Source organism: Vigna angularis, chromosome 10 (assembly GCF_016808095.1).
Source record: "Vigna angularis cultivar LongXiaoDou No.4 chromosome 10, ASM1680809v1, whole genome shotgun sequence".
NCBI lineage: Eukaryota > Viridiplantae > Streptophyta > Magnoliopsida > Fabales > Fabaceae > Vigna > Vigna angularis.
The window spans coordinates 28,624,684-28,639,565 of record NC_068979.1 but is presented as its reverse complement, the minus strand read 5'-3'; the positions used below and the strand labels follow the sequence as shown (position 1 = coordinate 28,639,565).

At 30.9% G+C, this 14,882-nt stretch overlaps 2 protein-coding genes across 3 annotated transcripts; both read left to right on the top strand.

Annotated features, from left to right (window-relative positions):
- Positions 1-1,826: 1,826 nt before the first annotated feature.
- On the top strand, positions 1,827-4,510 carry LOC108335229 (uncharacterized). 2 transcript variants are annotated; one of them, XM_017571198.2, is made up of 3 exons: positions 1,827-2,241; positions 2,327-2,408; positions 4,160-4,510. In XM_017571198.2, exons 1-3 carry the CDS (start codon positions 2,116-2,118, stop codon positions 4,192-4,194), a joined length of 243 nt encoding a protein of 80 aa, XP_017426687.1. In that variant the 5' UTR covers positions 1,827-2,115; the 3' UTR covers positions 4,195-4,510. The 2 variants fall into 2 exon arrangements, with proteins under 2 accessions (XP_017426687.1, XP_017426686.1); XM_017571197.2 differs by having other exon boundaries at positions 1,877-2,241; positions 4,180-4,510.
- A 940-nt stretch (positions 4,511-5,450) lies between these two features.
- Positions 5,451-6,680, top strand: LOC108335565 (uncharacterized). Its single transcript, XM_017571600.2, has 3 exons — positions 5,451-5,631; positions 5,730-5,811; positions 6,319-6,680. Exons 1-3 carry the CDS (start codon positions 5,620-5,622, stop codon positions 6,480-6,482), a joined length of 258 nt encoding a protein of 85 aa, XP_017427089.1. The 5' UTR covers positions 5,451-5,619; the 3' UTR covers positions 6,483-6,680.
- Positions 6,681-14,882: the final 8,202 nt, after the last annotated feature.

Sequence of the window (14,882 nt, the reverse complement as noted above, 5' to 3'; positions counted from 1 at the left end):
AATGAAAAGGAAAAACTAATCCAACTTTTCTATTAAAATTCAAATTATTCTTTAGCTTTTTGAAGTTTAATTTCTAATTTATACATAACTTAATTTTAGGTAATGGAGATATTGATTTACTTTTTCTTCTATATTTCTCTCTCTTATAAGTGATTATAAAGGATTTCTTTTTTACAAACACACCATATATGTAATTGTTATATATTTCAAAGTCTTGGTTAATGATGTTTGAGGCTATTTGGACCACTTTCTTTATTAAAAAGTGCTCTTAGAAGGGAAAAATAATTGAAGAATAAAATCAACTTCACTTCTCTTTAGGTTAAAATTAGCTTATATATAAAAGTGAAACATAAAAATTTAGAAAATTTATGTAGAGGTTTTACAATTTAATTTGTTCATAAATAATTTAGACTTTAAAATATTAAATTTTGTGTTGCTTCTTTTTCATTTGGTGAATTGTCTAATGACAACCTTTAGTTGGTGTTACGGTGTTTTGGATGTATTTGCATATATTTACGGTGTTTATTAGATAGTTCTTTGCATATATTTATGGAAATTAGTAGATAATTGCTGTTAAATAGTTAGATGTTCCATTATTTTGTTATAGTTGTACCAATTCTATTATATAAGTCTAACTATTATATATAGATGGTCCATTATATATAGTTGTGACTATTATATAAGTCTATTATTTTGTTATAGTTGTAACTATTTATTTTTTGTTGGATTGTGTAATTTGTTGTTGATTATTTTTGTAATTTGTTTTTTCTTGTTTGAGTTTATGTACTGTATTTTGCATAATTTGTTGTTGATTATTTTTGCATAATTCGTTGTTGATTATCTTTGTAATTTGTTTTTTCTTGTTTGAGTTTATATATTGTCTTTTGCAATCTATGTGTTTATTTTTGTATGTATTCATTATAAGAATATTTATATAAAATAATTTTATCTTTGTCCTTCCTTACCAGTTAGTTTTAATGTTACAAAAAAAAATGTCAAAATGGTTGAATAGCTTCTAAGTGCACTCTTGTTCTTCTAGAAAGAGCTTCTTCTAATCACTACCTTGCCTAATCATCATGACAAACTTCTTGGTCTTTAATATCCTACATGAAAAATAAATATATTTTTTCTTATTTCCTCTCCTTAAAGTTCCTTAGAAAAATAATATCCAAATTAACTTTTAATAGCAAGGACCACATAAAAGAAATGCATTTTAATACAATAAGAATGAGTAGATACGACAAAGGACGTTAGGAACTAAGTCTAGAAGATTGACATGTTGAACAAAATTAGAAGTAAAATAATTACATGTCTTAAAAATAATAAGACATTAATACTAGTGTGTCAATGCGATTCAAACTTGATTGATTATATATATATATATATATATATGATAAAATCTTCGACACATATATTAACTCTATTATTATTTATTAAAAATTAAATTAAATTATAATATATAAGTAAAATACAAACCTCATCATATAAACTAATTTTGTGCGATTGAGTTAAGTTTAAAGTTCACTTTCTAATATAATATTAAAGGCATAGTTAGAATCTTTCTTAACAAAATTTATGTGATAATCTGTTTTATCCGTTATCGGACCATCTATGATAGACCTTTCACAAACAAAACTTTTGATAATCTTGATTAGTGTAATCATGATGGTTGGAGCTTGCTTAGTCGCTTTCTTGATGCTGCTGAGCAAAGAGCCCCTTTAAACACCATTAGTTTAATTGATTCATTGAATTAGGCTACAACCTGGTTTAATAAGCAAGCTTGAAGAAATAATTATTGTGAAGAAAAAAACAATTAAGCAGTATGTGGGGCTGCTTCAGCACGTTAGTGAAAGAACAATCTCTGTCAATTTGGCATAGAACCTTTTTCACTTTACCATACTGTGCCATTATGCTCTCTGTACATTTTTTTCTTTTTCAACCAACTACTTAACCATTGAGATGGGGTAGCTCCATCACTGCAACACAAGCTGTTCATAGATCGTTTTCTCCAAATTTCTCTCTCCACAGAATCAGATTGATGCTGCAAACCTGTTAAATATATATTTATATATTTATAAGGTCCTGTATGAATCTGTTGCACACCTAATCACAGGTATGGATTTGGAAGATGGTGCTAAAAGGGAGCTTGAGAAAGTAGTTGGTGTAAAAAAATCAAAGGGTTTTCCTCTTGGTGGGAGTAGAACTAGTCTAGCTTCTATGGAGTCCTTGTCCATGCCTCAGGTTTGTGAGTTAGCTTGGTCATGTTTTGGCTTTTGGCCTTGGATTTCTTGAATTTTAAGGTGATGGTTTGATATGGTTCAAACAGGTTCAAGAGGTTGTTCTCTCTGCAGACATGCAATGTGAAAAGTGCCAGAGAAGGGTTACTGACATCATTGCAAAGATGAATGGTAAGCTTGTTTGTTTGATTGTTTGTTTTGTTATGTTCACTTTAGCTGTAGATGTTTGGCAAGAGAAAAGTTTAGGTTGATTTTGAAGGGTCTGCAAAGCAAAAGAAATTTTTGATTGATATTGGTTCCAAGAGAAAAGTTTCTTAGGAAGAACAGTAGAACTAGATTCCCTTGGGGAAGCCAGAGAAGAGAGAGAAAGGGAGACATAATAAGAGGTGGTCCTTCTAGGTTTCCACCCAGGAATAGTCTGCTACATGTTTTGGAAGGATGTGAGGGTAATTTAATTTCTACTGCATTTATTGTTCTTATTAACTCCACCTTTGGAATCTTGTGTTGTTGATTCTTGTGGAAACTCTTGGTTCTCTCAACTACCCATGTTATTGTTAATTGCGTATTTGACATCTTCTATGTATTCGACAACTAAGTCATAAAGTCACTTCCATCAAGACATGAGAAACAACAAAACCATCACATGCTTATGGTTTAGTCTAGCGTAATTCTAATTCTCCTAAAGATTAAATAATGGACAATGGTATTTGATAACAATTTTTTTACAATATTTTAACATCATCTACGTGTCATTCTGTGATTGATTTACGTTGGTGTTTATGATTATTATTATTGACTGTAAAGTAATTTTGGACGGATGATGTTAAATATTGTAAAAAAATATTGTCAAAGTATCATTATTTTTAAATAGTAGAGTTTGATTTTCATATATTTCTATTATTTTAAATCAACAAAATGTTGTTTGTCAGTAATGCTCAACTCAATTCTTTTAGGGTGAATTTGAGTGAAGTAAAAAAGGAATTTAGATTCTTCCAAAAACTGCCGTAATGGCGAAAGACAAAACCGTTCATAATAACTTTGCTTATTAATTAGTATCCATAAGCCCCTTAGGGACAGATAAGGTTCGAAGCCCTGCAATGTTGGTGGTTGGTTGGACTTTTAATGTTGTTGCTCTTTTAACCTTCAAAATATTCTCTTCTTCATATATTAATTTTTTAAAATATATTTTAAGATATCTAAATTAGTCTACACGAGTGCAGAGTGATAGCACAAAAACAACTAGAAAAGAGAAGAAATACGTAGACTTAGTTCAGATGATTTAAGATAGACTTAATTAGTAATTTAGTATTAAAATATTAAAATCGGTGTTCATTAATGTATTTTAGAAACAGACAACACAAAAAACTTAGAGAGTCCAAATTGATAAATGTTTCTGTTTGGGTCGAGTCATCTAAATCTGAGGATACTCGGTCACGTTCGTTCGGTCTCTCCTTGTGATCCATCTTTTCGTAAATCGGTGTTCGTCCGTCCTGTACGCCTGGGAGGGTACCTGTCAAAAGTGTTTCGATGCTTAAGTCAGTAAAAGGTTCAATCGGTTCTTTTAATACTGAAATAAATGCGCAATTAATGAATCTGTCTATTTCTTACCTTTGACTTGTATTTATAGTTTTGGTCATGAACCTAGAATTAACAAGACTTTAATCACGGCCCAATCTTGAGTCTATACCTCTAATCGATGTTTTACCTTAATCATCTCTGCAAATTTACATGTCATGATCGTCCGGATTGAGTTCTCAAGTACGGCCCACATACTAAGTCTACGTCTGGGGTCGTCTAATACAGTAAAATTGTAAGGTTGTTTTGTTTCAAAAAAACCAGTTAAATAAGATGATAATGTCTTGTATATGACGAACTTTGTGACAGATTTGTAATGGAATAAGTCTGTTGCTAACATTTGGTAGGTTTTGTTGATCTTGAGCAGAGACAGAGTCCGTAGTGATTAATGTTTTGGAAAAGAAAGTGACACTTACTTTCAAATCAGCATCTATGGAGAAAGTTAGCACTCGACAAATTACTCAGATCAACAAGAATTCACTCCCCAAAATTGCCATCATCAAACGGATCTTTCGCTCTTCCCGTGCTTGAACAAATATTCATAATATTTTTCTACATTCATTTCACTATGTACAGACCAAAATTTCTGGATTCATCATTCATGAGTTTGACAGATGAACTGTATTATTCATGACTCAATCTGATTTCCGATTTCTTTATTGAATTTAAAGAAATTATTACTAATTTTTTTATTCGAATAGGACCTTATTGAACTTTTTATTCTAATACTTTTTTCTGTCTCGTGGATTGAAATTAGGTCACTTAAAGCTCAGAATCATTTTTTCTTTTAGAATCAATCATCATCCTTTTTCATGTGCATGTGACTTTATTACTAATTTCTTGAATTCCTTTCGTTAGAACCAATGTATTGTTGGTGTTCATAGTGTGGTTATGATTTTGGTATGAAAAGAAATTTTAGTGGATTAAAAAAACATAATGTTTATAAATAGTTTCTAATATTATTAGGATGTATTGTATTGGAGTATTATCTGTTTTAAAATCTTAAAATTTCAGTTATAATTTTATTAAAAGGTGAATCTTAAAATTTCGTTATAATTTTATTAAAAAGTGAATTAGAGGTTGAAGGAAGGAAGTGTAAAGACAAAATCATGAGAGGAGTTTCAGACATCAAAACAGATCATATCTTGAATACATTGATTAATTCTAATAATATTATCTCAGATTTAAAATAAAAAATAAACCATTTGTCAATTTTAAAAAATATAAGCCTTTTAGATTTAAGTTTTTATAACTTTTATATTTGGATGATTTTTATAATATAATCTCTTCCATTAAATTTACTTAGTGAAAAGTCAACAATATTATTTGTACATCTAAATATATGACTTGTTAAAGTCATAGATAGCAACTTTCTACAAATAAGGCAAGAAAAGTATGGTTTATATGTGAGGTGTTGCTTTAATGCTGTTTATCAAATAACTTAAGAAAGAAATAAAGAGATTCTTTACAGATTTTATTAGCATTATTGAAGGCTATGGGAAGCATGTGCACGAAGAGATGCTTCTCCTTGCCATGTTGTTTTCAAATGAATTAAGTGTAAAGGCAAAGTGACGGATAAAAGGAGTTATAAGACAAACAACTACCTTATATAGCTTCGTCCAACTCATGTGGAATCAGATTCCATGAATAAAAATGAGAATGAATATGAATATAAGTTGATCCAAGATCACCATCATTTTCATAATTTCATATTCCATATTCTTTATCACTCTACAAACTCCTTTTCCATTTGCCTTTGGCTCATCCAAAGTAAAAATCAATCGTGGGTTCCATCAATTCTCATCCTATGTCGGAAAAGGCAAGTTTTTCTTTTAACCCACAAAAAAATCTGCTTCTTTTAGGTCAAGTGTTTTTCTTGGTTTCTTAATGTTGTAGGTTCCGTTTGTACAAATGCAGTATTGTTGCATGATCATGAGAATCAACGTCGACTGCAATTCTTGTTGCAGAAAATTAAGGAGAATCATTCTACGGATGAAAGGTAAATGACTTAGATGAATGTTGTAAATTAATTGTTAAGAAGTCTAACTTAATTTTATAAAACCGGTTTGTAAGGTGAGGTTTCTACTGATCTATATACTATAAATTGATTTTATTTATAGTCGATGTGAGACTTACAACATACTTTCACACAAATTTCGCTAAGATAGGCTCTAATACTATGTTATGTAGTTAACTTTAAAACTAACTCAACCTCATACTGATAACGGGTGGAATAATATATTCACAGAAATCTTACTAAGATAGACTCTAACCTGACTCTGATACCACGTTAAGAAATGAACTTTAAACCTAATTTAAACCAAAACAAAATTGCTTGTAAGATAAGGTTTGCACCCACTTATATAGTATAAATTGATCTTATTTATAAACGTGGGATTTCCAATATTAATGATCATTGTTTTTGTTATTATCAATAAATAATATATTCACTCAGCAAGTGTTGAAAATTTTTAACAACCACTTTGTTTGTTATTTGATATTGAAGTAATAGAGAACCATTTGATAGAGAAGCAGCAGCGTAGGGTATGTGTGTTTGGCAGATTTGAACCAGCTGATGTTGCAATAAAGATAAAGAAGAAGATGAACAGAAGAGTTGAAATCCTTGAAGTTCAAGAAATGGAAGCAGAAGTTGAAAACGAAGGAGAATAGAAAGCAGATAGAACAGAGAATAATAGCAACCATGCCATGCATGAGACAGTGTATATAATAGGTTAATTGCAAATGTGGTTGCATCTCAAACTGTACTTGGAAATTGAAGTTGTTGAATTTGAAGGAACTAAAATAGGATAATGAAAAAACAAAGACACCATTTGCATGTACAATTCTTGGATTTATTTAATTTTATTTTTGTTACAATAAGTGGTAATAAGGTGTTTTTGTGGCCTAAAGTTTCCCAAATAAAACAAATTACAAATATCAGTCCAAGACATATACATGCAATGAGTAAATTGACTCTTTTTGGACGGTTTTAATGAAAACACTAAGTAAAATGCAATAAAAATAAGAAATTAGATTTAACATCAATTAAAGATAAGATCAATTCAAAAATATACAGGTAAATATAAATCTTACAAGTCACTTTTGTGAAATTTATCTCTTAATTAAAAAAAACCTTAATATTTTGGAAAACAAGAATTTTAGGGAGATTGAAAATTAAATGGCCATATACTATGTAATTTGATGCAAAATTGTAGTACAAACTAAATGAAATGGGTGCCTAACTAAGCTAGAAAAAGTGTTAAAATGAAGAAATGATTCAATATCAAATGCTCTGGTTGATGCAATGGAATAATGCTTTAACTCAAGAAAACAGAACATAACAAACATAGAAAAAATGGTAATCTAAAAATGTAAAAACTCGCACCAACCAGAGTTTGTTGAACCAAGATTAAAGTCATATTAGAAGATAAAACAAAACAACATGATAAACTACATCTGCCGAGCAACGCTAAAACCAGAGACATTAATATGTACAATGCATAATGATTCAAAACATATATAACATGATGCTAAAACAGAAAGTAAAAAATAGTTAAGATTTGTAAATTAAACAACCCAAACCGACAAAGATAAACTAAATTAAGAAACAATATTCTAAACTATTAAAGACTAACTAGAATATATAAACTACTTAAGGCAATAGAACAGTGAAATGAGCATAGAAAATACCATAATTTTTCTTTAATGGAAAGCACCTCATCACATATCCAGAGAAAGTACTTGCTGATTTGTTGGTATCTTTGCCTTTTTGGGCCCTCCTAAGCTGAGCCCATTTTACAAGTGAGTGTGAAATAGTCCAGCCTAGGATTTGCTAATTACACCAAGATTCAAAGAAACAGTTAAACTGAGTCTTCTCTACCTTTCAACTCAGTTGTCAACTGTAAACAACTCAGTTGTCCAAAAAATCATGCTCTTGTACTTCAATGGCTACAAACAGGACCAAGGTATGGAAGCAGCAAACTTGCGTAAAAACAAGCAAACTGAGACTGAACCAAGGAAATCAGTGCACACACTGTTAGCACATTGTTCAAAGCTTGTGATGACCAAGGAAAAACTTTCATCCGTCAAAGTTAGAAGCATTCAAATGTTTCAAGCGTGAAAGAAATGAGAATCTCAATTAAATATAAGATTTAGGATCAAAATTTACAAACTCTCACAGCATGTGTATTACTCAATTCTCTTGTATGTTTCCGGTTAGGATATATACTTACCACATCGTACCAACACATCATTCAAGCATGCACTGCAATAAGTTTGAAAAATCTCTTTTACCACTGAAAAATGAATGCAATTATAAGTTAGATAGAATCAAATATTTTGTTAAATATTTTATTATTTATGATTTTTTTATTTTAGAAATTTACAATATTAATTTTATTTTTATGGTGTAATATTACAGTAATTACTATCAGCATCTTATCTAGGAAAGTATTTATCTATATCACCATAATTATAAGATCTTAATTGTATATTACTGTTTATATTTAAACAATACATGATCAATGCAAATTATGACATTCAATACCATTTTCTATCTTGGTATCAGAACATCTAAGCAAACAACTCTTAATCCATAATCACAACCATCATGTCATATGTTGCCAATTAGAAAAATGACCTAGCTTTTATAATCTGTCAAGTTGGACAAAGACAATTATTCACTATGGAAATCTCTAGCCCATAGTGGATAATTGTTGGAGTTCGACTTCACCATTTTTTCCTTCTCTTGTAGCGAATCTATAAGTACATATGATGATACCAATGATGAAGTCTTGGGAATTCTCTTAAGTGCAACTCTAGGTCCATTCTTGGCACTTAGAACCTAAAATCATCACTTTTCAGTATGATTCCTTAGTGACTGCTTGAATGGATCACCTACATTAAGATCAAGACTCTATCTCCAATTACAACCTTAGATATATTCCTAACATCTAGAAGCACACAGGATAATTGATTGAACCAAACTTAAGACTAGTTCCCATTAAATCTTAAGCCAGTGAAGTAAGATAAGTGATCAGTTCATCAAATGTTAAGCATAAATCAATTAACCAACTTTGAATCATAAGTAAACATACATAAATATAGATAGTACCGAGTACAAAAGAGTTCAAAGCAGTTACATCTCACTCCAACACTTACGAGATTTAGTTTTTCATAATGGATAGAAAGAAGTTCCAATATGGAAGAAACTCCATTTCTAATCCTTTAAAAATGTTTTGTTTAATGTGAGAAAAATTTCTAGAATCTCTCTGAATTTATCTAAACGTCTTTTAAAAAAAGGTCTCCTCCTCTGATAATTCTGTAAAATAAAAGAGAAACTCTATATATATATATATATTTATATATATATATATATATACACACGAAAAAGAAGATATTTAAAAGAGTTTATTAATTAAAAAAACATATTTATTCGTGATTATTAAAAAATTGATGGAATAAAATGAAAATGGTTGATGAAGAAACTATGAGTTGAGCAACATTACACTTATGAAACTCCTTTTAAGCTACAAGACAATGTATTAAAAAAATTTACGTATGGATTCGATGTGTTTTATTCTTTCCTTAGTTTTGGTTTTTCTTCTAAAACTCTACACTAATCAAATATTAGATGTTTCGCATGATCAAATGTTTTCAATATTGATAGTATTGTAATTAGTAAGTTGTTAATGCTAGTGTAGTAATAACTTCTTTAAATATAAAAACACATGCTAATTTAATTTTATTATTCAAATAATTGTTAATATAATCATGCATTGAAAGATAATAATTGTTAATCATCCTTAAAGAATCCATATCTATATTACTTGTTATTTGACTGAAAATTAATTTCGTTAAAAAATATATTATAATTCATTTTTCACTTAAATACTCACTGAATGAAACAAAAATATATAGCAATTTTAATAGATGCCAATAGTACCAAAAATGAAAAAGAATCCACATATCTCTATTTTAAAAGAACATTAATTAAAAAAAGAAGTAAAAGAAACATCTAGAAGCCCATTTTGTTGTGTCAAAGTTAAAAAAGAAAAGAAAAGAAGAATGTATGTTGGTTTCTTGACAGAGTACAAAATATTGACAATGAAGGCTCCTCCGTATGACTACTTAGTCTAATTTCGTACTTTCCAACCAATTCATGGTCTCTCCTTTTGGCGTGTTTACTTGAGTTTGCCAATAAGGTTTATGTAGGAAGGAAAACTCTCCTTCTCAAGAAATTGACTTCCTTATATTTTCATTTAGTAGTACATTTATCACTAAATATTACTGCTCCTTTAATCATCTTATCAAACGTTTTTTTTAAGTTTATTAAAATTAAAACAATTTTTATTTCGGTATTATAATTGTTATGGATAGAATGAATCTTCACATTAAGTAAACCAAATATCGGTTTGTACAATATATATTATTGTTATTGTATCGTATGACATCTGTTGTAGCGACCAGGTGAAATCATTCGAAAGATTTAGTCGGCTCAAAAACCAACAAATATAAGTCAGATAAACGATCCATCAACCGAACGGTCCAAAAGGAGAGAAGGCCGAACAGACATATACCCTGACAACTAACCATATTCAAATATCTTGTTAAGTCGAGATTACGGATAAACATTTATTAGGAAGGATTAAGTCATAATTAAGGTTTTACTAATATCAGACCCATATCGAAATTTATAAATATAGGTCAAAGAACAGGAAGGTAGGTGGATTTATTTATTTTAAATTTAAAACTTTGCTCTGACTATCAATTGGATCAATCACTGACTTGAACGTCGAAGTATCTTTAGTAGATACATCCCGAATGGTCAGGAACCCGAACAAGAAAGGATTTGATCTAAGACTAGTAAGATTACCCAAGTGAATTTGGAACAAAGTGTGAATGACTGTTTTATGGAGATCCTCGACCCTACACTGGAAACAGTTATGATTTTTTAGAGTAAAATGTGTAATCACTATATTAATATATCTAATTAAATGTTGACTATTTTTACCAAAATAAATACATAGTATTTTATTTATTGAGGGGGAGATAAAAACAAAAAACCTCATTCTATAATCTCAGCATGTCAAAAGAAACTAGGATTCAATCATTCATCAAGTAATATATTAATTTAAAGACTATAATTGTGCTGGAATGAGTGTTATGCTACATGTGAGACCCTAGATATTTAACACACCAAATCACACACTCTGAACCCCATTTAATGCACTGTGCCACGTCAAAACCCACTCACTTCCACTCTGCATGCGCCGGCCATGTGTCACTGAGGGAACGTCCAAAAACGTTAGTGAAAAACAAGTGGCATGCAGAGAATGGACGTTCGTCCTGCGTGGGAAGAGAAAAATATTTTCTGGAAACCTCTTCTCCATTCCTTGCATGATTCATCTTCTTCCCAGAAAATCTGAATTAAAATTCTCCAACTTCTCTCTAAAACTCCTTCGTCTTCTCTCTAAGATAACTCACCATCAACATCTTTGTTCTCGTTTCAGAACCGTAGGATCGTTCACGGTGTCGTGAGCTTTCATTTGAACCGAACACCTTAGGATTTGTGACTGGTAAGTTCTCGCCCCTGAACGTTCTCCCCTTTTGTTTCTGCGAACCAAATTCTGGTTGCATGCATGGGTTAGAGGTTTGATCTATTTACGATTTTTGGTATGTTAGATTTAGTGAAAGTTGTTGAGTAACTCCTTGGATAGAAAGCTGTGAGAGTACGAGTGAAACCCTAGCAATTGGAAGTGCACTGCTAGACCAGGTAAGGGAAGCTTTAGTAATTTAATTTATACCTGTATGATGTGTGTGAAAGCATGAAACTGTACTGGATGTATGAACTGTATGATATTTAAGTATGCATGAACGAGCATGGTTGCACTGGATGTATGTGAAGAATATTGTTTGAACTGTATGCTGAGAATGAAATATATGATTTGGAATATGATTGAGTTTCTGTATGGTTTGGGATGATAATATGAATGTTGTAATGTATGAGATTTATGGTGGAGAGAAATTATAAGTTATGAATCGTATGAAAACTGTAAAGTTATTGTAAACTGAAAAATCTGGAAAATTATCATATTCTCTGCTTGATAAAATACGCTCGTCCTTGTACGGTCATATACCGTTCGGTTTCTCTAAAATTGATTTAGAGTTAAATCCTTTCATTTGGAAAGGATTCTGTCTTAGAACGAGCATCCCATTTGAAATGCTAATTGAGCGTTCGACCTTATGTCGAGCGTTCGTCCTTGATAGTGTTCGACCCTCTGTCGAGCGTTCGTCTTTGATGGCGTTTGACCTTATGTCGAGCGTTCGTCCTTGATAGTGTTCGACTCTCTGTCGAGCGTTCGTCTTTGATAGCGTTCGGTCTTATGTCGAACGTTTGTCCTAAACGGCGCACGGTATTCTACCAAGCGTTCGTCCGAAATAGCGCTCGGTCTTATACGAGCGTCAGTTCTAAATCGCGCAAGGTCTTCTATCAAGCGCTCATACAAATTGAATAATTATTTGATTTTAAATAGCGTTCGTCCAAATCTTAAATAGCGTTCGTCCTGATTTTAAATAGCGTTCGTTCAAATTATTAGTTGACGTTCGGTCATTGACTGGCGGTATTCCCTCTTGAAATTTAATCACGCTTGGTTTATTTATCTAAAGGAATTGTATTGTATCTATCCTTTGGATTCAATCTAAAATCTTTATACTTAAATTATTCTAAGTATTATTCCGAACTTCTAAAGTCAATTCCCTTTAATTAAGTCATGTATTTATAACGTCCGTCAGAGGACTGAGGTTCGTTTCTGTTGTTCAGAAACGATTATTTCTCTGTACTGAAATAACGTTCGTCCTTATTTCGAAAAGGATGAACGTTCGTTAATTTATGAAAGTGGAACACAGAATGAAAATGTGAATAATAGAAATGGTTAAGGTGTGTGAACGTTATTTTAAGAGGAATATTGAAAGTGGATTTTTAACGAACGTTCCAAGGAGGAACGTTTATATGATCTGAATGTGATAAGTTGTATAGTATGACCATGGTAAAATCGCTGATGGCTGATCATCCTGATATTCCGTGAGTGCTCATCCTCATGTAGAGGGGAGTAGGTCATGTGTGGGAATGGCAGGAGGCCCTAGCCCTATTGAGTACTTTGAGGCTGATAGGGTTAACCTCGGGTGGCAGCTGATGGATGGTTCCAGTTACTACATCACCCGAGTGCACGAACGCCTGCGGTTACATGGATTCATACAGTCTGGACAGTCGTCAGTTATGAGTGTTGGTTAATTTATTCTATCCTGATTTATTGATGTATGTCTTGAGTGTTAATTTCTGATGTTAAATTGTATGTGAGTTGTACGAATTAAATTACCTAAGCTTACCCTTGCAATTTCCTTGTGTTGTCTATTGGTTATGTACGTCCGTCTTGTCAATGCAATGATCATCCGTTGTGGATGTGAGCAGATGGGGAGGCGCCACTTGAAGAAATGCTGGAAGAAGAAAATTTGGAGGACGCCAACCTTGTTGAAGTGGAGGTTAAAGCCGAGCCTTAGTACGCTCGTTAGGTTTTAGTCTTTGGGTTATCGGTTTAGTCTTTGGGGACGTTCGGTTATTTATTTTGTAAACCGTTCGTTGTTAGCGTTCGCTGTTTTTGGACTTGATTATTGTAACGCTACTATTCCAGCCGTTCGGCTTTTGATCGCTGTTAGTTGTAAAGACTGTTTACTGTTAATTGTAATTAATTCTAATTAATGGTAATTACTATTTATTGGGATGTTACACTACACTACTTTGTTATGACTTTAGTGATTATTGGTATGATAAGTTGATTAGTTTTGAATTTCTACTATTATTAAATTTATGATTTTTAAAAAGTTGATAGATATTTTAGATGAAGCTAAAAAAATGGATGATTGTGATGTTCGAATGCTAAAAAACTTTGGATTTCGGTTTATTTCTTTAATGAGAGTATTCAAGATATATGTTACTACTAGTCATATTCAAAGCTGTAGAAAATGAAAAAATGCCATGAAGAGATTCATTCATAATTACTTATTACCATAAAGTTTTCTTATTTTTGGGTACCCGTCAAGATTTATTTACACTACAAAGAAGTAAAATTTAACACCTCTCATTTTTAACTTAGATGAAGGGTTTTTAAAATTAAAACAAATGGTCGTATACTATTTAAGTATCTCTTGAAAACCAAGTATATAATTTATGCTTTTAAGCTGAAAATTAAGAACTTCTTGTTGATAATGTAAAGTGTTAATTTAATCAAAAATCGAATAAAAAATTTTAAAGTCACTTTAGGTCAATTTGTCATAAAAACATGAAAATGAAATAATACGACCTTTTCAACTTTTTCATAACCTTTCTCACTCATATAACTTTTCCATAAATATATATAAAAAATAAAGCATAATTTTATAAACAAAAAAAAAATATTCATTGAACTTACGCGGTTTCGCACAAAACTTAATATCATACATTCACGACTATATTTTAAGTTGGATTAGTCATTTTTTAATCAATTTACTCTCCGTTATTCATAAAACGTTCAGTGAAATTCTTTAAATTTTAAAAAAATTGAGAAATTTAATTAAACGTTTTTTTAATAAGAAGAATAAACGGAATAAAATCAATAAATAAATAACATAAAAAGTTATTAGTTTTCATAATTTTATTTTAAAAAAAACGTATGCATAAAGAAGAAAAAGTAATAAATGTGTAAATTGACAAGAAGAATGATTATGACTATTGGATTTCCGTCTGATGCATCTAACCAAATAGTCTCACCAAAACAATGATTTATGTTTTGGCCTTCCTTTCTGTGATTTCTTCACATATTTTCTGAGAAGGTGGCAACTGAAAAGCCGCTGTCCATCTTCCTGCAACACTTGACACGCCAACCGCGTTGAAGACTCTTCTCTTCTAAGAAAACTATTGCAATCAACGACACCCACTAATGAAAAATAATACTTTCACACACAAAAACATTTTACATTTGACATTATTCTCTTTTACATTTTATTTTTTCTTTCTTAAAAAAATAAAAAATTTAC